Genomic DNA, 27959 nt, shown 5'->3' with positions numbered 1-27959 from the left:
ATTCCTAGTGAGTTACCATGATCCCAGTGTCTTGGCTTTTAATTTCTTCAAGAGCCAAACTAACCCATGATGCTGATCTAGTGACAAGGTTAACCACGCAAGCCACCAGTAGCCAGACCAACGGGCTCCTGAACCAGGAATCTTTCCAAACAAATTGTGATAACATAGGGATGGGAGGAAAACGAGGGGAGGGGACAGACGAGTGACATTTGGTCCAAATTTGGAGCTGTGACCAATTTTCAAACTGTGTCCCAGCGTGAAGCATTTTACTGGGGCTCTTCACAGCTGATCGAAAGCCCAGAAAGAAACATTGAGAGGGGGAAAAAAATAAAATCAAAACCTTTTCCTCCAACATTTGGAATTTTGCCAGTGGGCGTCGTCGTTTCTGAATTGTAGAAAAATCTCAACCAAGCTCTGGGCCCGATCCAGCAAAGCGCTTAAGCACATGCTTAACTTTAAGCATGCGAGTCGTCCCACTGACTTCAACAGAACTTCTGGCGAGCTTAAAGTTAAGCAGGCTCCATGGGGCTTCACTGACTCAGGTCCCAGTGCTCAGCATCTCACAGAAGCAGGACCCAAGTTATCTGAGGGTAATGCACAAGAGGGCAGAGTCTGCTTTTCCACTGACAAGTTGGCACACCTGGCAGAAGGCTGTTCTTAATGGAGCTGCAGCCAATTCATACCAGCTAAGGATCTGGCCCCACTTACTTTATTGGAGCCGCGCAGATTTACATCCACTGGGGATCTGTCCCACTAGGTGGAATTCACACCGGCTGGTGTCTTTTTTGTCATGTAAAATTCTAGTTCAAGAGTGTAAGTGACGCATAGATCTGGAGCCAGCCTGCTGAACGGGGGGTGAATTTTACATATTCTGATTTAAAAAGATCTTCCAATCAAAGGATTATACTTTGATATTATGCTCTTAAAGTGTTAAAAATACATACACTAGAAACGTTTCTGTGGGAAGGCGTCTCAAACCCCCCACAGCCGGTGGCTTAAAAATATTAAGAGGATTTATGCTCTTACAATTTTTGAAAGTGGAATTTTTGCAGGCAGCCGTTTTCCAAACACACAAGATTGGTTCATTTCTTTCCCCCAACTCCTCTTTTCATTAAAAAGAGGATCAAATGGTCAGACATTCCAGGCGAGGAGGAAAAGTTTTTACTAAAAAAAAAAATGTAAGCAAAAAAACCCTCACCCTTTCTTTCTACTGCAGCTGTGTGCGTGAGAGAGAGGGGAATGTATTTCCAGTTAAAAGAAATCATGACTAATAAAGATTGTAAGCAGCTTTCAGATCTATTGATGAAAAACACTATATTAATAATATCACCCCGCTCTTATATGTAGCGGGAAGATCTGGGTAATTAAAAGTCTGATACAAAATGCAGCTGTAAGTGTGTGATCACCACACCATCGCAGAGTGGGCAGAATGGTTTTACAGCCACTCACGCTTCACATGGGGATATTCGGCAAAGCAGTTTAATAGGGAATAAAGGGCACAGATCCACAGAAATGTGGGGCTGGAAGGGACCTCGAGAGGTCACCATGTCCAGCTCCCTGTGCTGAGACAGGGACAAGTAAAACTAGACCTTCCCCAACAGCTAATTGTCCAGCCTGTCCTTAAAACCCTGCCACCACCTCCCGTGGAGCCTGTTCCAGAGCTTAACTCCTCCTCGGGTTGTGAAGCTTTTCCTAATATCTGACCTCAATCTCCCTTGCTACAGATTAAGCCCATTGCTTCTTGTCCTAGCTCCAGTGGACACGTCCCCTTTATAACGGCTCTTAACACATCTGAAGCCGTATCCGATACCCTCCCCGCCAGTCTCCTTTTCTCAAGGCTAACCACGCTCAGGTTATTTAACCTTCCTCATCGGCCAGGTGTTCAAAACCTTCGATCCTTTTCCGCGCTCTCCTCTGGCCTCTCTCCAGTTTGTCCACCTCTATCCTAAAGTGTGGCACCCAGAACTGGACACAGGACTCCAGCTAAGGCCTCGCCAGTGACCCTCCCACACCTTACCCACCACCCTCCTGTTAGCACACCCCAGACCGATACAAGGCTTTTTAGCAACTGCTTGGCTTTGGTGGCTCACATTCATCTGTGTCTAGAACCCCCAGATCCTTCTCAGCCATCCGACCTCCTGCCCAGCTATTCCCCACTTCATAGCTGCACATTTGATTTTTCCTTCTCCAGTGAAATACTTTGCCCTTCTCTTTACTGAATTTCATCTCTCTGGTTTCAGACCAGTTCTCCAATTTGTCCAAGTCCTTTTGAATTCTAGCCCTGTCCTCCAAAGTGCCCGCAACCCCACTTGGCTTGGACATCTGCACACATCATAAGCGCGCTCCTCACTCCATTATCCAAGTCATTAATGAAAATATTGACTAGGACCAGACCCAGGTCTGACCCCTACGGGATGCCGCAGGAGACATCCTCCCAGTCCTATAGCTATAACTCCTCTTTGAGTCTTCCCGCCACCCATCTTATACTAATTTCATCTAGATCACATTTCCCTCGTTTGCTGATGAGAAGGTCATGGGGGGCTGTGTCAAAAGCTCACCTAAAATCAAGATCTACCATGTCTACTGCTTCCCCCCACCTGCGAGGCCAGTCACCTGTCAAAGAAGGAAATTAGCTTGGTTTGTTCTTGATCAATCCATGCCGGCTATTCCTTGTCGCCCCATTGTCCTCTGGGGGCTTATAAATTGATCATTTAATCATCTGTTCCGCTGCCTTTCCAGATATCAAAGTCAGGCTGACTGGTCTGTGATTCCCAGGGGCCTCTTTGCTCCCCTTTTAAAGATCGGCACTATGTTTGCCCTTCTCTGGTCCTCCAGGATCGTTTAAATCCTAATGACCCTCCTGGGGTAACCCACACCAAGGGCTCATCCAGCATAGCATTTCCTCCCTGAATGCCATCAGCTTTGCATCTACACCGGGTCTTGTGGTGGGACAGCTGTGCCGGGAGGAGGTTGTGATTATGTCACACGCCCAGACAACACAGCTATACCGGCAAACCTCTGTAGCTAGACTAAGCCCTACACATAGAAGTTGCACCGGTTTAAGGTCAATCGGTTTAGTTGTGTGTGGACACACTTATATGGGTTTCAAACCGGTTTAGCTTGCGCCTGTAACTTTAGAGGCACGAGCCAGGTTTAAAGTCGTATAGGAATGTCCACACACACACACACAAACGTTGCATCTAGTTTAATACATCGGTGTGAAAAATCACACCCTTTGATCCAGCAATGTAAGTGCGGATGGAGGGTAGGTTTGAGAGAAGGCGAGTGCTTCTGGCTTCGTCTTCATGGCAGATTTAACCCAGGTTCAGGTGCTGGTTTCCCCCATCACACGCTTCGAATTCAGACACAACTACCCGAGCCACAAGGTGCAGCTGCCACCGGGCTCCGAGCCACACGGTGCGGACGCTGAGTTAGCAATAGGAGGGATAAGCTAACTGCAGTCACAACAATCCATAGATGATGGTCCTCCAATCCCTTCCCACAAGCCCCCGTGGTGGCCAATGCTGGGTATTCTCTAGCTGTATGACCCAGGGCCAAAAGCCATCTGCCTTCACATGCCTCTGCTTAGCGTCCTCAGGTTCACACCACTGCAGCTTCACCCTTGCTCCCCTCAGGAGGCTCAGGTGAATGCTTCCAGCACGGCCTGGCCACGGTTTGAACCCTCCCATCGGGCGGAGCAGGGCGGGTGTGAACTCCCCCAGGGACAAGCCAACAACGGTTTTGATTTTCTAGCTTTCTACTAATCCCCTCTCCCCATCCGCCGTCACACGCACAGATCGATCCGACTTGCTACAGCAATGAGAGAGACCGTCCGCACGGTGTTACGCCTCCATCCTTAACCTCGAACAGCCGATCACCCCAGTCTGATCCCGCTGGGGTACATGGCTACACAAGGGGGATGGAAGAGGGGGTCGGACCCCAGCAGAGTTACTGTTCACAGTCCCCAACCCCTGAAATGTAGATTTTTTTACATTACATTTTAAATGGTTTTTTAAAAACTTTCCCTGTCCCCATAACATAATTATGGGGAAAGTTTTATTTGCTCCAAGGGGCACCAACTCCCGGGATAGGGCATTGGCTTACAAAGAAAACAGAAGGTTGCAAAAAAAAAAAAAAAAAACATTCTAAGAGGGATAACAATGTTTTCATGTTGGCATTTTAATTTCCAATTTGGGGGTGTGGGAGGGGAGGAGTGTGGTCGTTTGTTTAAATTTAAAAATGTTCACAGATGCAACAACCACAATAGTAATTATACTTAGCAGCTTTTCCAAGGCAAGAATCATTATCCCCATGTCACAGATGGGGAAACTGAGGCACGGAGAGGGGAAGTGAGTTGCCCAAGGCCATGCGGTAAGTCGGTAGCAGAACCGAGAACAGAACCCAGGAGTCCTGACTCCCAGCCCCCTGTGATAACCACCAGTCCACACGCCATTCCCAGAGCTAGGAACAGAACCCAGGAGTCCCTGACTGCAAAGCAGCACAGAAGTGAAACTGACGAGAAAGGGAAGGTGAAATTAAACAGTGTCATTTCAAGAAAACATACAGCATCAATTCCAGGAATGAAAACAGGCCCTAGTGCTTAAGAAGCAGCATGTGAATCGGTCAATGAACACACACACATCCTAACAGATGAATCCTGTTTGTGTCTGCAGGATCTGGGTCTACATTTTTAAAATCACAACTTGGGATCCTGGCATTAACCGGAAGGGATTCAAATAGATTTACCCCCACCCCCTTTTTTTTTCGCCCCGACAATGCCCCGTGCTATTGAAAATCAAGCATGGCCTTGCATATCGCATTCAGGGGCTCATCTGTGCTGGATTTTGGATTTACATCAGCATAGCTATAGCGCCGTCAGCGTCAACTCCAAAAAAACAAAACAGGGGAAAGGTCGTATCAGTCTGAACAAAACCCGTTCACCCCAAAGCAGAATCTTTTGTTGTGCAGCGTTTTTTACAGTATTCCTAAAATAAAATGGAAGGTCATTTCTAAACCAAATGTTACGATGAAACACTGAAATAGATGCATCCGATGAAGTGGGCTGTAGCTCCCGAAAGCTTATGCTCTAATAAATTTGTTAGTCTCTAAGGTGCCACAAGTCCTCCTGTTCTTTTTACGGATACCCACTGACTCAGCTGCGACTCAAACCTGAAATAGTTTGAAAATGTCAAAACAAAACGTTTCGGGGGAAGGGGTTGGCCAAAACAATTTGGAGAAACTGCCCCGTTTTGGTGGCGAATCTGCCTTTTCCAGCCAAAAGAAATTTCAGCCAACAATCTCAAATTTCAAGTTAGCGTAACATGACACCCCTTGGCTGGCGACTGAATCTCAGACTTGAGGCGATAAAAGCCAAAACTGCTACCGGGTGAGCTAAAAGATGTGGCCCGTTAGAGGATTCAAATCTTCACATGCAGCCTGGCCACTCGAGGGAGACACAGCAACAGGGAATTAGGTTGGCTCTGCCCAAAGTTCAAATCCCCAGAGAGGTCACTTGTGAGTCGCTGCACTAGGATTTTACACTACGTGGTTGGAAGGGGAAAGAAGAAAAGAATCCAGTGTAGACGCAATGTGAAAAGACATTACAGCCAGGAGCGTTGCTCTGTCACTTGCTTTAAAAAAAAAAGCCCCCATTCAGAGACACACACGTTACGACCCATCCTTATTCTCCACCCTTGTCACTGCAGCCTGTGGATGGATGAAAGAAATCAGTGGGACTTGAGCATGTAAGATGAATAAGGTCAAAGGCCCATTTTGACTGAATTCAAGAGGAACATAAAGAGGTGCTTAAAGTTAAGCGCATGCTTACATGCTGTCTTGAACAGATGCTTTTTAGAAATCAGGGTCTTAAATTCGGATTTTTATTTTCCTGTAAAATCGTACAGTCCCACTTTGTACGAAGGCTCCATTCGTGAGCAGTTTGCGCGGGGTTCATAAAGCTTGAATGCAAGGTTAATCAGTTCTCAGGGATGGTTATCAAATCCAATGGGAAGCTTAGACCCAGCTGCAACACATCCGACGCTCCTGTCTTTGATATGCTTGAGACATGATCCATCATTTATTACCCCTTTGCAAACCACCTATAAACAGAACCTGCATATAAAGCGTGATCAATTATTTATATATCTATTTAACGAGAGGTCATTAAAAGCATGGATCCTGCACAACGTGAAGGGGAGGAAGGGGGGAATTTCCCCGGTTTGACTCACAGGGCTACCCAAGAAAACATCCACCTGCCCAGTAAGAACAGCGTGAGATTGAAACTGCCCACGCCACCGACCCCTCTCTCATTACCCACACTGCATTAGGAACTGAGGATGATTTTGTTTTTTTAAAGAGACGGTGCAACGTTTTTCCCCCCCTGGCAAACCGAAAAAAAAAACAAAACACATTAAAATCAAATCAAAGTGGGACGCTAAAAATAATCAACTTAAGAAATTAAAATAAAATAAATCAGTGAATGGAAAGGGCTAACGGGAGGAAGCGGTTTTTACTGGAGGCTCTCGGCCGAGGTCCCTGCATCCCCGTCGTGACTGCCTGTCTCAAAGCTGTGCTCCACTCCCATGATGTCCGGCTCCATCTTCCCAGTGTCGTTGATGAACGTGGTGTAGGTGTCACCTTCTGCCATCAGCAGCTTGAGCTTGGGGATCCAGCTCTTACGGACCACACGCCGGGCGTTCGTGCACATGTCGGCGGCGATGGCGTTCATCTCGCTCTCCTTGAAGTTGGGGGCGAAGTTCTGGCAGTAGACTGGGGAGCGGGGCCGAAAAAAAAGACACTTATTAGTCAGGCAGCCACGCTAGCATCCCCCTGGCAAGTGTGTTGCGAGACCCCCCCTCCCAGTGCCGGATCCACAGAGGACAGGAGACAGTTACAGCCCAGTTCGGGGGCCCAGCGTAATGCCAGGATGGGGAAGCGAGGGGGTGTTAAGTAGAACAGGGCAAAACACTTCCCCCCACCCAATGAAAAATGCAACTTCAGTAACACCAAAGCGTTTTGCAAATTCACTTTCGTTTCACCTAATTACTCATTTAGGGCAAAAGCCTAAAAAAAATTATACAAAAAAGAATTGATTTTTCGGTTTGAAAATGACTTTTCGTTTCAATGTTTCCTTCCAAGTTCAAAGAGCGTTTTAAAATGGTCAAACCAAAACATGCTGGTTTCAACGGAACAAAATGTTTTGTTCCACCCAAAACTCTTTTCTTCCCAATCTTTCCATTCGCCAACAATTTCTGAAGTTTTTGTTTTCGCTCCCACCAGAAACTAAAATTTTTGTTCCACCCAAACTATTCATGGTTTATTTTTACTTTTTGATTCACCAAAATTTTGAAACTTCTCCCCGCTCCCCCCCAACTTTTCTAAATTGTCAACAAATGAAAAAAATCTGTTCTTTGCCCTTCTGTAATGTTAGGAACCAACTATCGCAAAGCAACCGACAATAAACAAAAATCCTGTTTTCCAGAGTGATTAAAATAGTCTAAAAAGTGCCGAGATCAGCTCTGGGGTATAAACGGTGGGAATTATTATTATTTTAAAAAACAAGAAGCTTTTTAGCTTGGGCCTACGTTTTTTGACTGTCTCTCTGCAGCCTCTGGCCAGCAGGGCCATGATCTCAGTGATGGTAAATACCTGTCTCTGCCTTTAGATCCCCATTCTCTACCCTACACCCCTTCCCCCGCCCTGCCCTCCCCCCTACACACACATAATGAGTGTAATTCTCCCCCTGTGCATCTGGGGTCCTCCTCTGTGCTGTTCTGCAAAGGAGAGTCTGGCCCTTTAACAGGGGGCGGGGCCAGGATTAGCCCACCCCTTCCCCAGATGGAGAGTACAAGGGTCATGTTATGGGGAGCATGTGACTCAGAACTAGGGTGACCAGACAGCAAGTGTGGACGGGGGTGGGGGGTAATAGACTCCTACAGAAGAAAGAGCCTTGAATATCGGGACTGTCCCTGTAAAATCGGGACATCTGGTCACCCAGAACAGAGACCCCCACCCCCCGCCCTGCAATGTTCAGAACCAGAACCAGAGCTCCTGGAGAACTTGGCTGTGCCAGCTGGGTCTCTGGGCCTGCCCCCCACTGGTCTCTGGACGCTCAGGCCAGGATCTCCGTAATGAGCCTGGTGCAAAGGGCACGACGCTCAATGAGGAAGACGCAACGGGCTAGGCCCCAGAGCGTCACTGGGATGTGGGGCAGTACCATCTGCTGCGAGACAGGCTTTCGGACCCCGGCTCACCCCACATGGGGCCCGGAGGATGCAGCCTTGTGGAGCCCCTGGGCCCAGCAGAATCACCCCCTGCCCCCTGCACTCACACTTCACGGCATGCAGCACCCTGCTGTCCAGCGGCTTCCGGCTGGGGTCGTTGGTGGACGAGCGGATGCCAGTGCCACAGCTGTTTGCCAGAGTGTTCCTAGCCAGGGGAAAGGACGGAGAATTAGAACTAAAGACCCTCTCGCCACTGCCCTGCTCCGACCCCTAGACCCCCATCCCCTACTCAAATGTGGACAAAGAACCCAGGAGTCTTCGCTCCCAGTGCCCGCTGCTCTACTCCCGCCAGTCCCTTACCATAGGCTGGGGGGAACCCAGTTCTGATTCCTGGCCCCTTGTGCTCTAACCACTAGGCTCCACTCCCTTCCCGGAGCTGGGGCTAGAATCCCGGAGTCCGGACTCCCAGTGCTGCGTCAGGCCTGGCAGGGCAGGGGACAGGAAGAGAGAGACGCAGGCCCACCCCCACAATACAGAAAGCCGAAATTCACCGATCAAAAAAGGACGCCAGAAGCCGCCTCAGAAGCACTTTGTGCCGCGTCCCCGCGCTGACATGGCAGTTCATCAGCTGTGCCCGGGTGATGTACACGTTCGTTCCTAGGCGGGGTGGGGGAAAAAAACCCATTATGACCCAGACATGTCCCTCTGACCCCTCACAAGGGGGTGCCACTAGGGAACAGCCTCCATTCCTGCCAAGCCTGCCCCTGGACCCAACAGAACGGAGCTGGAGCAGGAGCCTCAGTCCCCGACCTGGCAGTGACGGACAGCGGCTTCTGCGTGGTGAGGGAGGTCCTGGCTTCGGGGCAACACGGAACAGGGGATGGGGCTGTAATGCTGCATACTCTAGGGCACGGGAGGTTAATGACGACGGTTGGGGCCCACTGCTGTGCCCAGCACCCCATGAACCTCCATTCAGGGTCCCCTGCTATGCCAGGTGCCCCACAGACACCCCCTGGCTGAGATCAGGGTCCCCTGCTGAGCCACATGCCCCATGGACCCCCTCCTCCAACCAAGATCAGGGTCCCCTGCCGTGCTGGTCACCCCACAGACTCCACCCCCAGCCGAGCTCAAGGTTCCCTGTTGTGTCAAGCACCACACAAGCACCCCGCAGCCAAGATCGGGGTCCCCCCAACATTAGGGCCCTACCAAATTCACAGTCGATTTGGGTCACTTTCACGACCATAAGATTTTTAAAACTGTAAATTTCATGGTTTCAGATACTTAAATCTGAAATTTCATGGGGTTGTAACCCTGGGGGTCCCAACTCAAAAGGAGGTCATGGGGACGGGGTCGCAAGACTATTGTAGGGAGGGTCGCCATATTGCCACCCTCACTTCTGCGCATGGTGGGGGGCGGTGTCATAAATATACAGCTAAGGGTAGCATAAAATCTCTCCTTTACCTGTAAGGGGTTAAGAAGCTCAGATAACCTGGCTGGCACCTGACCAAAAGGACCAATAAGGGGAGAAGATGCTTTCAAATCTGTGGGGGAAGGTTTTTGTTTTGTGTTTTTTCTTTGTGTTCTCTCTGGTGAGGAGCCAGGGCAGGGAAAATACAACTACTAAAGCCATATCTGAACTAAGCATCTAAGATTACAAATTGTAAGTAATAGGAAGGAAATGCGTTGGATTATCTTTTGTTTTAGCTTGTGAATTTTCCCTGTTCTAAGAGGGAGGTTTATCTCTGGTTTTTGTAACTTTGAAGTTTTGCCTAGAGGGGAATCCTCTGGGTTTTAAATCTTATTACCCTGTAAAATTACCTTCCATCCTGATTTTACAGAGGAGTTTTTTACTTTTTTTCCCCCCTTTATAATGAAGTTCTGTTTTTTAAGAATCTGATTGGTTTTTAGTGTCCTAAAAACCCAGAGGTCTGGTCTGTGCTCACCTTGTTTACCTATCTGGTTGGTAGATTATTCTCAAGCCTCCCCAGGAAAGGGAGTGAAGGCTTGGGGGAATATTTTGGGGAAACAGGAACTCCAGGCGGTCCTTTTCCTGAATCTTTGTCTAACTCCCTTGGTGGTGGCAGCCGTAGTACCCATCCAAGGACAGGGAAGGATTTGTGCCTTGGGGAAGTTTTTAACCTAGGCTGGTAGAAATAACCTTAGGGGGTCTTTCATGCAGGTCCCCACATCTGTACCCCAGAGTTCAGAGTGGGGAGGGAACCCTGACGGGGGGGGGATATCCTCACTTTTGAGGGAGGGGGGGAGGGAAAGGCTGGCCTTACGGCCTATACCATGGTTGGGAGGATGACAAGCCGAAGGCCCCATTGACCTCCGAACGCTGGGACACTGGGCCCGGAGCCAGGGAAGGGCGGGGCTGGGGTTGCCCTGGCTGAGGTGCTCCTACCCTATGGCAGGCTCCAGCTGCTGGTCCTGGCCAGGCTGGTGAGGGACGGGATTTCCTCTTCCCCTGCAGGGGCCGTTCCCGGGGTCGGGTCAGATCCATCTCCAGGAACCTCCCGCCGCTGCAGGAAGCTCGGCGGCTGCTGGCAGGGAGCCCAGCTCTGCAGGCAGCGTCACCGCCCGCAGCAGCGCAGAAATAAGGGTGTCGTGGCAGGGTATCACCACCTTCCCAGCTGGGCAGCCGGCAGCACCCACCGCTCTCCTGCGCTGCCTTCAGGGCAGGGCGGCTGAAGGAAAGTGGCAACATCGCAACCCCCTACAATAGCCTTGTGACCCCCCCCACAACTGCAGTTTGGGTGGAGACCCCCAGTTTGAGAAACACTGGTCTCCCCCGTGAAATCTGGTCTTCTGTGTACTTTTACCCTGTACTATACGGATTTCATGGGGGAGACCAGATTTCACGGTCCAGTGAATTTTTAGGGCCCTCTCCCCAGGCTGAGATTGGAGCCCTCCGTCATGCTGCCTGCTGCACAGAGAGCTCCCGCCCCTGACCGAGTCCCCATCAGTCCAGGCCCTGCACAGACCCAGGGTGGGATGGGAAACTGAGGTACAGGGTTGGGGGAACTTGCCTGAGGTCACCCAGTGGGGCAGTGGCAGAGTTGGGAACAGAACCCAGGTCTCGTGAGCGCCAGCCCATTGGGCCTCACTGCCTCTCCTGTCACTGGCTCCCGTCTGCCAACGCGCAGGAACACGTGCTCAGCTCCCGGTAAGGGAAGAACCCCACTGAGTTTGGATCAAGCCCTAAAACAGGGGCAGCACATTCACATGCTGCAATTTAATTAGCCCCCCAACCCCAGCCTGGTCTCTGCCTCCTCCCCCCAGTTGGGCCCCACCCCCCACCCCCACACCTGTCACGAGCTCCAGCTTCTCCGCAGGGTCGCCCTCGTCGTACAGCTTGGGGTGACACCGGTTCCCGATCTGGTTGATGAGCTCGGCCGGCAGCGACGCCAGGTCCTGCCGCACCCGGATCCGGTTGCGAGACTCAGAGGCCACCTGGTCGGGCAGGGCTTCCACCTTCTCTGCGGCCGCTGCTGGTTGGGGCCCGGGGGAGTAGAGGGTGAACACACAGAACACAGCTCCTAGGCCTAAACATTCAGTCTAGTGGGGTGGGAGGGGGCTAGGAGCCAGGACTCCTGGGTTCTTTACCTGGCTCCAGGAGGGCAGCGGAGTCTAGTGGTTAGAGCAGGGGGGACTGGGAGTCCGGACTCCTGGGTTCTACTTCCAGGTTTGCCGCCGACTCACTACAGCGACTAGGACCCGTGATTTTTTGTGTCAGTTTCCCTTTCCGGGAGGCGGGGATGATGGTCATTTTTAACCCCTGCACAGATGGGATCTGGAGCGCGAGGGGTTTGTCTCTCCAGCTGCAGAAGAGCAAATTCTCCCCTATTACAATGGGGACCACCGGCCCAGCTCCTCTCCCCGGCCATGGGTCCATGTGAATTTAGCCCCTGGCTAATCGCCCCCTTGCAGACGGGTTTCTCTAGCCGCCGAGTGGGGTGAGCCCCGAGAAAAACCCGCAGCCTCACCACTGAGCCCTGCTTTGATAGCAACCTGGGTGTGTCCGGCCTGCTGGGAACTGGGCTGAGACTCAGCGAAACTCACGACACAGAGGCTGAGCCTTTATCCAAGGAAAAGCCTGGAACAGCTGGAGAAACCCCAGAAAAACCAGCATCTCCAGGCCTCACCCAGGTCATTGATTTAAGGTTTCTACGCCCAGATGTTACAGGTTGTCCTTGTGCTACCCCCGCCGCTGGGGTATTTCTCCTCAGCGCACTCCTAGGAGGCAGGGCAGGGATCCCCAGTGTACAGATGGGAAACTGAAGCACAGAGAGACCGAGCAACATGCGCACGGTCACACTGGGAACTTGTGGTGGAGCTGGGAATTGAACCCGGGTCTTCAGGGCATGAGGTATCGCCCTCACCATTGGGCCACCCTTCTTCTCGGTGGTTCTCTAAGCTCTTCCAGGCCAGACTCTCCAGCTAGTGTAGCTGGATTCACCGTGCAATGAAAACAAGTCCTTGTCCTCGCCTGCCCATAACCCTGACAGCGAACATGTCACACCCAGCAGTGGAGAGAAGCCCCGCCCCATCCCTCAGCCACTCCCCAAAGGGGTGGAGCAATAAAAGTCCCTCCCCTTCCCCCAGCCACTGCTGTAGGGAGAGAGCAGTATAAGCTCCACCCCTTCCTCTCTCCCTGTGCCATGCCCCCAAGGGGGCAGAGCACTAGCTCTCCGCCCCTTTCCCAAGCCCCTCCCCAAGGGGTGGAGCATTAGGGCCCAAGCCCCTCCCCCAAGGGGTGGAGCATGAAAGGCCCCTCCCCACCCAGCCACTCTCACCTGTCTGCCCTACATTCATCATGCTGTACATCGTGTACATGTTGCAGATCTGCCGGTACTGCTCATCGGAGCCTTCCTCGGCCGCGTCCTCCTCTTCGTCCTCCTCGTTGTGATAGGAGCTCGGGCTGTCGCTCGTGTAGGCGCTGGACGTGCCGGGGCTGGTCTGGTCGGACGTGCTGGGCCCGCTCACCACACCGGGCCCGCTGCCGCCCCCGCCTCCTGCTTGCGCCCCCTGCTGCTGCTGCCGGTTGCCTCCGAGGTCCTGCGTGGAGAACTTGGCCATTTTGCGGCTCCCGTTGTTGCCTCCTCCCCCGCCTCCGCCCTCCTTCTGGCCGTTGTCCCAGAGCCGCTTGACCACGAAAGTGCACTGGACGGAGTCCGACTCCTGCTGCTCTGTCTTGACGCGGGACACCAGGGGCAAGGGGGTGTTACAGGAGGGCCAGGTGGAGGTCTGGGCCACGGGGCTCTGGGGCTCGGAGGAAGGGGTCTCCTCGGCGTGCAGGCCCTGGGAGTCGCAGCTGGGGGAGCTGACCTTCAGGAAGAACTCAGTCCCTTTCTCCATGATCTCCTGGATCTGGAGGAAGCCGGCCGTGTACATCAGCAGGAACTGGTCTCCCACGTTCATGCTCAGCCGGCCCGTGTAGCAGAAGCTGAGGATCTGCTGGAAGGACTGGGGCTGCACAGCCGCCGGCAGCTCCACCACCGCACTCTTGCTGTTGTTGAAAAGGTCCCGGAAGTAGGAGCTGCTGGCCGCCAGGACGGCCCGGTGAGCCTTGAAGGCGTGGCCTTTCACCACCACCGAGACGTCGCAGTACAGCCCCTGAAGGCGCTGCTCGTTCAGGCACTCCAGGATGCTGTTGCCGAAGTTGGGGATCTCCATCTGCAGAGTCTGCGCCATAGTCGTCTCCTCCTGGCTTGGGGTGGGGGTGGGGAGGCGGTGGGGGGTCTGCTGGAGACAGGGAGGAGGGGAAAGACACGTGGTGGGGGGGGGGGGGGGAGGAGGAGACGGATGGATGGATACGTGTGACCAGGGGTGGGCATGCACCACGATGGACAGACGGGTGGGTATGGATGCACGGGGACCACAATAAGATACATCAGATGCATGGTGATGGACAGATAGGTACGGATGATAGCAGGTGGAGACAGACAGGTGGGTGGGTAGGTATGACGACAGAGCCAGACCGACGGGGTAGATGGATGCAGACATGGAGAGGGGAGAAGAGAAGACAAGAGGAAGCAAACAGGGAGAGCAAGAGAGGAGTGAATGGGGGGAAGAGAACCAGAGGTGGAGAGACACGCGGAGACACAGGCAAGACATGGAAGCAGGGGGTGGGGGGAATGATAAAAGGGAGCAGGGGGCGGGGATATAAAAAGGAAAGTGCGTTAGCTATTTGCCTGGCTGTGGCGGAGCGGCCCTGTCCCGTCAGCCAGGTTCACATTAAGATCTTTAGGATGCCGCTGCGTGGGGCCCGCGTTGTACCTAAACCCCAGGGAATGACACCCGCAGTGGGGTCCAGCGGAAGGGGTTGAACCTGACACCTCTGGATCCCACAGCTGGAGTCCCTCCTGAGCTAAAAAAGAAGCCCATTCGCTCAGAGGCAACCACAGGCTAATAAAACCCAATCCATGTCCATAGGATACTTTCACAGACCCCCAAGGCCAGAAGCGACCATTGTGATCTGTAGAACCCAGGCCAGAGAACGGCCCCAAAAGAATTCCTAGAGCAGAGCTTTTAGAAACAGACCCAGTCCCGGCTGGAAAATGATCAGTGACGGAGAAGCTGTCGGTACATTGTTCCAGTGGTTACTCTCAGCATGAAAAATGCTCACCTTGTTTCCAGTCTGAATGTGTCCAGCTTCAACTTCCAGCCAGAGGATTGTGTTAGGCCTGCCTCCGCTGGACAGAAGAGCCCGTTACTCCCCAAGTAGATACTCAGACTGTGATCAAGTCACCCCTTAACCTTCTCTCTAATAAGCTAAATGGACTGAGCTCCTGGAGGCAGGTTTTCTAATCCTTTAGATCCTTCTCGTGACTCTTCTCTGACCCCTCTTCAATTTATCAACATCCTTCTTGAATTGTAGGCACCAGAACTGGGCACAGGATTCCAGCTGCGGTTGCCCCAGTGCCAAATGCAGAGGGAAAATCACCTCTCCCTACTCCGCATTCCCACTTATACATCCCCGGACCCCACTAGCTGTTTTGGCCCCAGCGTAACGCTGGGAGCTCCTGCTCAGCTGATTATCCACCACAACCAAATCATTTTCAGAGTCCCTGCTTCCCAGGAGAGAGCCCCCCTGCCTGGAAGCACGGCCGACGCTCTTCGTTCCGAGCCGGATACATTTACAGTTAGCTGTAATAAAACATAGTGTTTGCTTGCGCCCAGTTTACCAAAGGATCCAGATCGCTCTGTGTCAGTGACCCGTCATCTTCATTGTTTACCCGTCCCCCAATCGGTGACAACTGCAATACCTCACCTCTCCCAAACCGTAACGGTTTTATCTTCATAACCCGGCCGGGAGGTAGGGCGGTGCTATTCTCCCCATTATACAGATGGGAAAACTGAGCCCAAGGTCACACGGGGAGTCTGTGGCAGAGCAGGGAACTGAACCCAGGTCTCCCAAGTCCCAGGCTGGTGTCCCACCCAGTAGAAATCCTGACACTTCCAGGGGAGCAAACCTCAGACCCCTGCATCTTAAAGCCTTTGCTACCTCTGCTAGAAGACTCAGCTCTGTCCTCCAAGGCTGGTCCAGGCTCATCAATCTCTAAGTGGCCCCGTCACCACTCCAAGGGGACAGAGCAGCACACCTCGTGGGCGTGGTGTACACGTCCAATCCCTCTTTGACTCTTGCCAAGTTTTTGGCCTCCACGGCATCCTGTAGCAGTGAGTTCCACAGGGTAATGATATGTTGTAGGGACGAGTATTTCCTTTGATCCATTTTGTAATGGTTTCAAAGACACAGCGCGCCCATGTGTGTGCACAAGCTCCTAGCCACACGGCCATCTTTTCTCCACACGCTGGCTAACATGGCAGGAAATCAGAGCCACGCTCAATTCCACGCTCCCATCCCGTCACTGAGACTTGCCACGCCTAGCAAATCGCTATGGAACGAAGCTGGGAGGAGGGTTAATTTATTCGTGATTAGCAGAGCAATTTGCTAGACTTTTTTTTTTTTAGCTAACTGATTCTTTTTAAAAATCCCAAGAGAACAGGAGAGACTCCACCTGCCTCTGACTCACAGGGTGCCCACCCTGGGTCTGGATTGGAGCCAGCACCCCCCAGAGAAGAAAGAGGCAGTGTCCCATTTCCTGGCCCCCTGAACCAACCGCTCCCCTAAGCTGGGGCTGGATGAAAGCTGGCGCCCCGTAAAGGGGAAAGGGACTGAATCCCATTCCCTCCTGCCCCTGAGCCAGCCAGTCCCCTAACCGGGGCTGGATCAGAGAGGACCCCCCGCAGAAGGGAAAGGCCCCATACTCCTTTCCCTAACTGGCCCCTGTGCATTGTACGTCTTTTATGGGCATGGGGGAGGTGAGATGCAGTGAGCAACACAGGTCTATCCCACACTATTTCGATCTGTGGCAGACACTGAAACCAGGGGAAAAAAAACCGTAAAGCGAGCGAGCGGGGAGTAAACACTGGCTGAACTAGCCATGCAGGGATGCAAAGCAGGAGTGCGGAAAGGTAACCAAGTGAACAGAGTATTGACTTATCCACCACGTGGTGCGCTTGTCTCCACAGACACTACTGCTGGGAGCCGGGGACGGGCATGTGCTGATCCGAGCACCCCATCGGCATCTCCCCAACCCCGGGGTGGGGAGAAAACCAAGGCCCCTGTGGCTTTGTTGTCTCATCAGCCCAAGCCCTGATAAGCCGGCCTTCTCTCCAGCCCTGGATTTAGCCATTTCAAGAAAACCCAGCCACTGTGGGTACACCTAGTGTGTGTGGGGCATCCCACACCCAATTTTACCTGGGGGGTCGGGGTGGGGGGGGGAAGGACGGCGAAGGTACAGGCAGGAGAAGGGATTTGCCTAAAGCTGCAGAGTGAATCAGTGGTGGAGCTGTAGAGAGAACCCAGGAGTCCTGGCTTCTAACTCCCCGCTCTACTCACTAGGCACCACTCCCCTCCTACAGCTGGGGATAGAATCCAGGAGGTCTAGCTTCTAGCCCCGACCCCCACTGCTCCAAACACTAGACACCACTGCCCCCTTAGAGCTAGGCACAGAACCCAGGAGTCCCTTGCCCCCTCTGCTCCAAACCCTAGACACTACTCCTCTCTTAGAGCTAGGCACAGAACCCAGGAGTCCTGGCTTCCCGCCCCTCCTCCCCCATTCTAACAGAACAGAATCCTCCACTCCCTGCCGTCCCAGCCTTGTTCCTTGGTAGCTGCCATGTAATTCCACCTCGTCGGCAGCACTTTGTAATAAAAGCAAAACTACAATCCTGAGCTCTCGTCTAGCACGTCTCACAAACAGATCTCAAAGAAGGTCACTGTCATCCTTGTTTCACTGATGGAGAAACCGAGGCACAGAGCGGGGTGAGTGACTCGCCCAAGGGCCCCCAGCAGGCCAGTGGCAGAGCTAGGAATAGAACCCAGGTCTCCCGAGACCACTAGGCCGCACTGGGCTAGGCACTGTACAAACGCAGAACAAGATGACAGTCCCACTCTCAAGCAGCTCATGCCCCGTCATAAACTTATTCGTTCTCTGCTCCTCCCAGGGCCAGAACTCCGAATGCAAACCTTTCCGGGCAAAGGCACCATCATCACAAGAGCAAGGGCAAGTTTTTCCTCCGCCTTATTCTGCAGGCTACTTATAAGATTCCTTCTAAAAAAAGAGAAGCAAAAGGAAGGTCTTGTGGTGAAGATAACAGACCGGGACTCGGGGGCCTGGGCTCTGGCATCGCTCGGCCTTGTCTACTTGGAAAAGTTGAACTGGTTTAACTCACTTTTTTGTTTTTAATTTAAAGACCCAGGGAACCCCTGCACGGATGATCTGATTTCAGTCGAGTTTAAATCTGTCTCTAACCGACTTGAACCAGCCCCAGAGAAGCCGCTTTTACACCAAAACCGGAGCGCCCCTTGGCAGTGCTTTCACCCCGAGTGGCTGACGTTCACACCTTCGCTTCAAAACCAGCACAACTGTTCCATGCAGACAAGTCACTTCACATTTCTGGGACACAGTCCCCTCAGTGATAAACCCGAGGGACCGATCCTGCCTTTGTCCCTTTATTTATAGGGCAGCAGGGTTTAAGACCAGGAGGGACCATTAAATCCTCTAGCCTGACCTACTGGAGGCCCAAGATCTTCAGTTTCACCCAGTTACCCCTGTGCTGAGCCCAGCAGCTGTCTTTGGCTATAGCAGAGGCACCAGGATGGCTCTGGCGACTTCGCAAGATGTAGATTCCACCTCCTGGAGGTTTGTCCCAATGGTGAATCTCCCTGAGCCTTATTTCCAATCTAAATCTGTCTGGCTAGACTGAAAGCTCATTGGGGCAGGGCCAGTCCCTCACCCTCTGCGTGTGCAGCGCCTGGCATGATGGGGCCCAGCTTTCGGCTGGAGTGGGGTCTGTGCAGTGCCTGGCATGATGCAGCCCCCCATGCAAGACCCAGCATGAAGGGACCCCCAATCTCAGACGGAGGAGGGTCTATGCAGGGCTCAGATCCCTGCGACGGGCGGGTATCTGTGCAGGTCCTGGCATGATGGAGCATCCAATCTCAGCTGGGGGGGGGCGTCCTGTGCAGGGCCCGGCATGAGAGGGCCCCCAATCTCAGTTGGAGGGGTGCACGACACAACCAGGCCCCAATTTCGCTCAGCACAAGCATCCTACAGAGACAAGGTGATCTTTAGGTGAAATCCTAGCCCAGGGCAAGTTATCCTACAGCCCAAACTTTGCTAAGCAACACAGCAAAAGAATAAGACCGCGGTCTTCTCAGCCCTGTTCCCCCGACCATCATCTTACCCAACGGCCAGCCCCTACCCATCAGAGCTGGCTGACCCTCTGCCCTGATCCCACATACACAGCTCCAACTCTGAGCCACACCAGCTCTTAGCTTTGGAGACCTCTGTGGAGTCTGGCTCAGCCCAGCTCCCACCCATCCCACAGGTCGGTTGGTGCTGGATCAGCTGTCTCTAAGACTCTATGTAGCCCCAGCGCAAGACTAGCAACCTAACCTGCCTCTCTGTCTCAGGGACCCGCCTCTGGCGGGGAAGAGAATTCACTTGTTTTCCCTTCAATCCCACCGACTGCAGCAGCCAAGGAAGGGACAAGACTGAGACCAGACAACTCGTTCCACCTAAGGGGCCACCTGCCAGATCGGGGTGGCTCTCCGCCTCCCCCAGTCCAGGGAAGGTTAATACCTTCAGCCCAACTAGCCCCCCACGGTCCCAACCTCTCTCTCCACCCACTCCTGCATGCTTACCACCTGGTTCAGACACCTGATATCCCCAAATCGCAGAAGGAAGGGTAGGGTAACCGTCAGATCAGAGGGAGCCTTTCACATCAAACTCAGGGACATTGACAGACAGGCTGGGGAAGCGGAGACAGTGGTTCCCTTGAGTAAAACCCCCTGCACTCGCTATTGATTTGCATTAGAGCCCCTGGCCCGCATCCTTGACCCAAAGATCTTTTAGCCTCAATCCACTGAGCACGGACACGATGGCATGCTACCATCTCTGCCTCTCCTGGGAGGGAGAGAGATGCCACAGACTCTTTAGTGGGGGTTCCCCTCTGCCAACCCCACTCCAAGCGAGGGGAACCCCCTGGTGGGCAGAGCCCCAGGGCCCTAGATTCCTAGGGAAACTGAGGCACGCAGTGATGCGGGAACAGACCCAAAGTCTTGCCCCAGGGCAGTGGGCTCCCCCCCAAGGCTGCCTCTGTGCCTTGGGTTTTGGAACCTGGGTGACATTGCGTTTTTAAAGTCACAGCAGCCTGGAAGGGTCACTCTTTTTGCCCGCGATCCACCAGAGAAACCGACCGCCTTGACCTATTTGCAAGCGACAGAGAGGAGGGCAGCAGATGAGCCGGCTTTCCCAGCAGCTGGCACACATAAGAACGAGACACCAGCAGGTTAGAGCACTTAACAGAACCTCAGATCCTGCAGAAAAGGAAATCAGTTTAAAGATGCAGTCGGATCTAGCCAGGGCTCGGGACACCTGGGTTCTGTTCTCCACCAAAGACCTGGAGTAAGTCACCCTCGGGCCTCAGTTTCCCCTTCTACCACTTGTTCACTTAGACTGTAAGTCTGTTGGGTCAGCAACTTGCTCTTATAATGTATCTGCAGCACCTGGTGCAACGGGCGCCTGATCTCACCTGCGGCCTCTAGGTGCTACCCGCATACGCCTAATAAGGGTCGAATCCTGCGTTACTGGAGTCAATGGCGCAGGCTCAAGGGATAAGGAGGGGCAGTCCCTGTCCCAAAGAGCCTCCACGCTCTCCTTTACTTTTGACATTTATCTCAGCAGGGCAGGGAGAAAGTTCTTTGTCAGTTTCATCTTCCCTGGTCTGAAATCAACGAGGTTTGAGAGTCCTGTTTTGGTTTTTTTAGATTAATTTTTAAAACCCATTTAAATCAAAAAGTTTTTCTGCCCATAGTAAGTTCTGTAAAACCACTACAAACCCTGAATTCTGGGCCTGTTTATTGTAGACAGTGACAGATTCCGGGAGCTCTGCCTCCATAATTTAACAGAGTGATGGTTAAGGGGTGACTTGATCCCAGTCTTTAAGGACCTACCTGGGGAACAAAATACTGATCATAGAGGGCTCTTCAGTCTAGCAGACAAAGGTCTAGTAACAGCTAGTGGCTGGAAGTTGAAGCTAGACAAATAAGACACAAATTTTTAAGAGGGACAACTTACTAAGGGCTACCGTGGATTTGCCATCACTGGCCATTTTTAAATGAAGTTTGGATGTTTTTCCAAGAAATCTGCTCTACTTGAAACCGGAATTAATTCAGGGAAATCCCACAGCCTGTGTTATGATACAGGAGATCACACTAGCTGATCACAGTGCTCCCTTCTGGCTTTATAATCTATGAAGAAAATGTAACGATTCTACCTTTCATTTGACTCTCAATAATAAACACCTGATGCTTATTTCTTCCAAGGTTTCACAGTACTCTGCACATGATCATTAACCAGCCTCCACATGCAACCCACACTCCTTCACCCGAAGATGAGTCAGTATCATTATCCCCATTGTATTGATGGGGAAATTGAGGCACAGAAAGGCGAGGCGACTTGCCAGAGGTCACCCAGCCAATCAATGGCGGAGCTTGGAATCTAGAAGCGCTGGTTTCCAGCATCTCCAGCTCTCACTTCCAGACCACAATCTGTGCCAAAGACAGGAATAAGAACGGAGGAGTCCTGGCTTCTACCTTCCTACCCTAACCACTAGATTCCAGAGACTAGACCCTACTCTCCACCCACCTGGGAACAGAACTCAGGAGTCCTGATTTTCAGTCCTCCATCCTGACACCGATTTACAGGTACCTCCATACTATGGAGCCACAAGGCGCACAACATGAGGGCATCAACAACCTCACCTCCAGCTAATGAGAACAGTTGCCCCCTGTTTGAGATTCAGGAATTTTGGTGGGAGTCAGGACTCCTGGGTTCTATTCCCAACTCCGCCACTGACCTGCTGGGTGACCTCAGGCAAGTCCTTCCCCCACTCTGTGATTCAATTTCCCTTCCCACCTGTGGCTGTGCAGTGCCCAGTGAAGTGGGGTCCCTTGATCTCAGCTGCGGGGGACAGCGCCCGGCACAGTGGGGGCCCACTGATCTCGGCTGGGGCCTTTAGGAGCTCTTGCAATACAAGTTACTATCGTCCAGTGGGAGAAAAAAGAACGGCTTTGCCTGATCTGCACCCCCTACAAGCCCTCTTGGTTTTTCTGGGGGCCCCAAGATACCAGATTGGGGCACATTGTGAAGCATGTTTCACACAGGCCACAAGAATAAGGCCTGTCTCTAGCTTCCCTAGGCTGTTTTCAGACCTACCCACACAGCCACCCACTGCTGCATGTTTAATATCAAGTATCCAACTCCAGCTCTGTCAGAAGCATCAGAGGAATAAGCTGCCCGTCAGCTGGATCCCTCCCCACCCGATCCAGCACCTACTCCTGCCACTCTCACGGAGCAGCCTCCTTCGCTGCCCGGGGACCCAGAAAGCCGCATGCCTGGCTCCTGCTGGGATCACAACCCCGACAGTTCTGTTCAGGCTTAAACTCAGCGCTCCCCAAGAAGGCACCGTAACTCATTGACCTCTGTCCTAGGATCTCAATCACCCTCCCGTCCAGAGCCAGGAGCAGAGCCCAGGCTTCTAGTCCACTACACCCCACTCCTGGAGCTGGGAGTAACCCCATGCATCCCGACTCCCAGCCGCCTGCTCCGTCCACTAGACTCCACCCCACCTCAGCACTGGGACGAGAACCCAAGAGTCACGGTTCCCAGCACTGTGCTCTAACTATTAGACCACACTGCCTCCCCAGTGCTGTGACAGAGCCCCGAGTTGCTTAGTGTTTGTGGCGTAGATTGGACGCTCCACTATACGGTCACAGAGGCAGCCCTCAGACCCAACTCCCACACGAGGTCTTGACAAGGAGGCAACACTGAGATGCAGGGATCGAGCAGTGGACTGGGGATCTGGAGACCAGCGTTTCATTCCCAGCTCTGCCACTGACTCTGGGCAACCCATTTCTCTGCTCTGTGCCTCAGTTTCCCCTCCCACACAATGTCTATTTAGATTGCAGGCTACTTGGGGCAGGGACTCTCTCGCACCCTGTATCTGTGTAGCACCCAGTACTATCTATTTTAGGTACATATATGGCCTCCCATTACCAGTATCTGAGCACCTTACTACATTTATTCTCACCCCTGTGAGGCAGGGCTGAGCTATTATTCCCATTTTACAAATGGGGAAACTGAGGCACAGAGAGAGTACGGGATTTGGAGATCTCTCATGGAGTATGCAGCAGAGGAGGGAATTGAATCCATATCTCCCAAGTCCTAGGCAAGTGGCCTGACCTATAAGGGGCTGGAGTCTGTGTACCTCAGTGGTAGCCCATATACATAATCCAGCTTGCTACCACTCTGTTTCAACATAGTTGTAACTAACTGGACCGTGCCAGGACCTGCCAGGACCGTGGACTGAGCTACACAGAAAAGGTCCAGGGATGAGATTCAAGCTTAAAAAACAGGATTTATGCACAAGACACAGATACCACAACCTTTCCCCCCCAAAATCCATAAAGAACTGCAACCCCCAAATTGCAACCCAATCAAAAACGTATTGAAAAAAATATACAATCTCCAAATAGAAACAGCAACCCAAACAAAACAACACATTAAAATATACGTGTAATCCAAGCCTGAACACTGCAACCTAAACAAATGGAATAAAAGTGAAATACAACCCAAACAAAACAATGCACTTATTATATATACACACTCACACAACCTGAAACTTGCAACCCAAAGAAACAGAAAAGGGGAATATGCAACACAACACGTGTGTTATTATACACACTCTCTACATAAACCAGAAACCTGTGACCCAAACACATAGCAAAAGAAAAAAAAAATTAAATTAAATCAAATGCAACCCAAACCAGACAGCTAAACCTGCCCCCGCCCCCTTCAAAATGTAAATAAATAAAAATGTAAACAATTTGCAACAGAAACAAATTGTAAAGCTTTTTCGGTGAAGTGAAGAAATCCTCGCTACACCCTCACCTCAACCCACTCTGGGCTTGTTCCAGTTGCACGAGCCACAGAGTTTATCCAGGAAAAACTTCCTGGTTTTTTGTTTGGTGGGATTTTTATTTATTTTTTTACAGGGGGAGATCACCCCTTTATCCCTCCCTCCCCTTGGCCAAACACCACTAACTCCCAACACATGACAAGGAGAAGGGCAGTCTACCGCCCCCCCGCCCGTCCACACACACACCCTCCCGGCCTTGCTACCCCCAAATTCCCAAGTAGCTGAAGTTGACTTTAGGCTGGTGGCTTTTGGCCCTTCCCTTGCAGCTGGGTGGGCAAGAAGCAAGATAACGAAACAAAAGCCCATCTAGGCACAGGGGGCTGCTAGGATGGGAAGACCCCAACTACAGCTCGGAGACCCCATAAGAACTGCTGTAGCTCACGAAAGCTCATGCTCAAATAAATTGGTTAGTCTCTAAGGTGCCACAAGTACTCCTTTTCTTTTTGCAATAGAAGGGTTTCTCCACCCAGGAGCCTGATCCATTGGGGAGATTCATCCCTGCCCCCACCCCCTCACCTCTACCCAGAAGGGGGTGCATAGGGGGAGGCCTCACCAGAGTTTATTGTGGGGGGTAGTGATTCTCTTCCCATGGCGGGGGAAGGTCCCCTAACGTGGAGGAGATTGGGAGGGTCTAGGAGGAGAGTGGGGGGCAGCTAGAGAACTCCCCAGGGGGCAGAAAAGTGCAGAAAGGCACTGTGCGGTGAGCAGGGGCTGAGCTGGGAAGCCTCTTGGGGAGAGGCGGGACCTGGAGAAAGGCCTAGCACCCCTCCAGACCACCCAGGGGAAGGGGTGAGTCAGATGGGGGCACTGCAGCAGAGGGAGGCATAGCCGGTCCCCTCAGCATCAGAGAACTGAGATAAGGGACTGCAGCAGAGGGGGAGCAGAGCAGGTCCCCCCAGGATCAGGGGGTTACAGTGGAAGAGTCAGATGGGGGCATTGCAGCGGAAGGGAGGCGGATGAGAGGATGCAGGGGGGTCAGGTGGGGGGCTGAAGCAGAGGGGGGCTGAGCAGGTTCCCCCAGGATCAGGGACTCTGGGGGGGGGGCCAGGTGGGGGCTGCAGCGGGGGGGAAGCAGCTCCCCCCAGAATCAGGGGGTGCAGTGGGGGTCAGGCTGGGGGGCAGAGCAGGTCCCCCCAGGATCTGGGGGTGCAGTGGGGGTCAGGCTGGGGGGCAGCAGAGGGGGGCAGAGCAGATCCCCCCAGGATCCGGGGGTGCAGTGGGGCACAGCAGAGAGGGACAGAGCAGGTCCCCCCAGGATCTGGGGGTGCAGTGGGGGGTGCAGCAGAAGGGAGCGGAGCAAGTCCCCCCAGGATCTGTGTGTGCAGTGGGGATCAGGTTGGGGGGGGCAAAGCAGGTCCCCTCAGGATCCGGGGGCACGGGTTGGGTCACGCTGCGGGGGCAGAGCAGGTCCCCCCAGGATCCGGGGGGCCGTGGGGGGTCAGGCTGGGGGGAGCAGGCAGGTCCCCCAGGATCAGGGGGTGCAGTGGGGGGGCAGGCAAGTCCCCCCAGGATCAGGGGAGGCAGTGGAGGTCAGGCTGGGGGAGGGCAGAGCAGGTCCCCCCAGGATCCGGGGGGGCAGTGGGGGGTGCAGCAGAGGGGGGCAGAGCCAGTCCCCCCGGGATCCGGGGGGGCAGTGGGGGGTGCAGCAGAGGGGGGCGGAGCAGGTCCCCCCGGGATCCGGGGGGGCAGTGGGGGGTGCAGCTGAGGGGGGCAGAGCAGGTCCCCCCAGGATCCAGAGGGGTAGTGCGGGGTGCAGCTGAGGGGGGCAGAGCAGGTCCCCCCGGGATCCAGGGGTGCAGTGGGGGGTGCAGCTGAGGGGGGCAGAGCAGGTCCCCCCGGGATCTGGGGGTGCAGTGGAGGGTGCAGCTGAGGGGGGCAGAGCAGGTCCCCCCAGGATCCGGGGGGGCAGTGGGGGGTGCAGCAGAGGGGGACAGAGCAGGTCCCCCCGGGATCCGGGGGGGCAGTGGGGGGTGCAGCAGAGGGGGGCGGAGCAGGTCCCCCCGGGATCCGGGGGGCCAGTGGGGGGTGCAGCAGAGGGGGGCAGAGCCGGTCCCCCCGGGATCCGGGGGGGCAGTGGGGGGTGCAGCTGAGGGGGGCGGAGCAGGTCCCCCCGGGATCCGGGGGGGCAGTGGGGGGTGCAGCAGAGGAGGACGGAGCAGGTCCCCCCGGGATCCGGGGGGGCAGTGGGGGGTGCAGCAGAGGGGGGCAGAGCCGGTCCCCCCGGGATCCGGGGGGGCAGTGGGGGGTGCAGCAGAGGGGGGCAGAGCCGGTCCCCCCGGGATCCGGGGGGGCAGTGGGGGGTGCAGCTGAGGGGGGCGGAGCCGGTCCCCCCGGGATCCGGGGGGGCAGTGGGGGGTGCAGCTGAGGGGGGCGGAGCCGGTCCCCCCGGGATCCGGGGGGGCAGTGGGGGGTGCAGCAGAGGGGGGCAGAGCCGGTCCCCCCGGGATCCGGGGGGGCCGTGGGGGGTGCAGCTGAGGGGGGCGGAGCAGGTCCCCCCGGGATCCGGGGGGGCAGTGGGGGGTGCAGCAGAGGAGGACGGAGCAGGTCCCCCCGGGATCCGGGGGGGCAGTGGGGGGTGCAGCAGAGGGGGGCAGAGCCGGTCCCCCCGGGATCCGGGGGGGCAGTGGGGGGTGCAGCAGAGGGGGGCAGAGCCGGTCCCCCCGGGATCCGGGGGGGCAGTGGGGGGTGCAGCGGGGGGGGGCGGAGCCGGTCCCCCCGGGATCCGGGGGGGCAGTGGGGGGTGCAGCTGAGGGGGGCGGAGCCGGTCCCCCCCGGGATCCGGGGGGGCAGTGGGGGGTGCAGCAGAGGGGGGCGGAGCCGGTCCCCCCGGGATCCGGGGGGCCAGTGGGGGGTGCAGCAGAGGGGGGCGGAGCCGGTCCCCCCGGGATCCGGGGGGCCAGTGGGGGGTGCAGCAGAGGGGGGCGGAGCAGGTCCCCCCGGGATCCGGGGGGGCAGTGGGGGGTGCAGCTGAGGGGGGCGGAGCAGGTCCCCCCGGGATCCGGGGGCGCGGGGGGCCCCGCCCCGGGGCGCGGGCCGGCTCCCACCTGTGCACAGGGGCGGTCTCCGCGCAGGGCTCAGCTCGCCCTGGCCTCGCGGCAGCAGCAGCCATTCATTGCCAGCCAGGCCGGCTCAGCCGAGGGCCGAGCGCTCCGATGCGGCAGCGGCCGCCGCCAGCCGGGCCTCCCCTTGCATCAGGCGCACACACGCCCAGGCGCGGCTAGCTGAGCCCTGAGCTGGCTGCTCCCTGCTGGGCCCAGGGGCGGCCCAGGGGAGCGGGGCCCCCTCCCCCATCTCCTGGGGGGGCAGGAAAATGCCTCTGGGTGAACTTGCCAGCCAGGCTTTGGGCTTATCCCTGAGGAGGGGGTGCAGAGAGGGAGAGAGATGGGGTGCATGGGGGTAGATAGATAAGAATAATAGAATCATATGAATCTATTGCATATGCACACAGAATAGTAGAATCACAGAATTATTCTATGTGGCACCTTAGAGACTAACCAATTTATTGGAGCAGAAGCTTTCGTGAGCTACAGCTCACTTCATTGGATGCATTCAGTGGACTGCACTGAATGCATCCGATGAAGTGGGTCCACTGAATGCATCCGATGAAGTGAGCTGTAGCTCACGAAAGCGTATGCTCCAATAAATTGGTTAGTCTCTAAGGTGCCACAAGTCCTCCTGTTCTTTTTGCGAATACAGATGAACGCGGCTGCTACTCTGAAACCAGAATTATTCTATGCAACTTCTCTGCAGTAAACTTTTTTACATACTATAAAGCCATATATGTACACTGAATTTCATGTCCTAGCACTAAATATATAAACATATATGTATATAAAGTCATAATATGATTATATTATAATGATTGTATAATTTTAACACAGCACCAATATACAGATAAAGTTAAGTGCAGAAAAATCATGTGTATATATAGATAAGAATAATAGAATCATGATTCTGTTATACATATATAATTTATCTGCACTAAACTTATTTTCATATTTATATATACATGCTAAATTTAATGTCCTAGCATTACATTTATATATAATGATATTTTAATCATATGACTTTATATATATGTTTATAAACATTATATATATATATATATGTTTTAGCACAGCAATATACATATAAAAAGTTTCGTACACAGAAATAATATGTAGCTATCTATCAAAATAATAGAAT

At 53.8% G+C, this 27959-nt stretch overlaps 1 protein-coding gene across 8 annotated transcripts; it reads right to left on the bottom strand.

Moving 5' to 3' along the window:
• Positions 1-142: 142 nt before the first annotated feature.
• NACC1 (nucleus accumbens associated 1) lies at positions 143-27035 on the bottom strand. 8 transcript variants are annotated; one of them, XM_043532771.1, is made up of 7 exons: positions 26819-26972; positions 13019-13967; positions 11531-11710; positions 8774-8879; positions 8330-8427; positions 6513-6768; positions 143-6111 (listed from the first exon to the last, which is right to left on the bottom strand). In XM_043532771.1, exons 2-7 carry the CDS (start codon positions 13914-13916, stop codon positions 6099-6101), a joined length of 1551 nt encoding a protein of 516 aa, XP_043388706.1. In that variant the 5' UTR covers positions 13917-13967; positions 26819-26972; the 3' UTR covers positions 143-6098. The 8 variants fall into 8 exon arrangements, with proteins under 8 accessions (XP_043388706.1, XP_043388704.1, XP_043388705.1 ...); XM_043532769.1 differs by having other exon boundaries at positions 143-6098; XM_043532770.1 differs by having other exon boundaries at positions 11531-11713; positions 26819-26971.
• Positions 27036-27959: the final 924 nt, after the last annotated feature.

This window comes from Chelonia mydas, chromosome 20, assembly GCF_015237465.2.
Source record: "Chelonia mydas isolate rCheMyd1 chromosome 20, rCheMyd1.pri.v2, whole genome shotgun sequence".
Lineage (NCBI taxonomy): Eukaryota > Metazoa > Chordata > Testudines > Cheloniidae > Chelonia > Chelonia mydas.
This window is presented reverse-complemented; position numbering and strand designations above follow the sequence as displayed.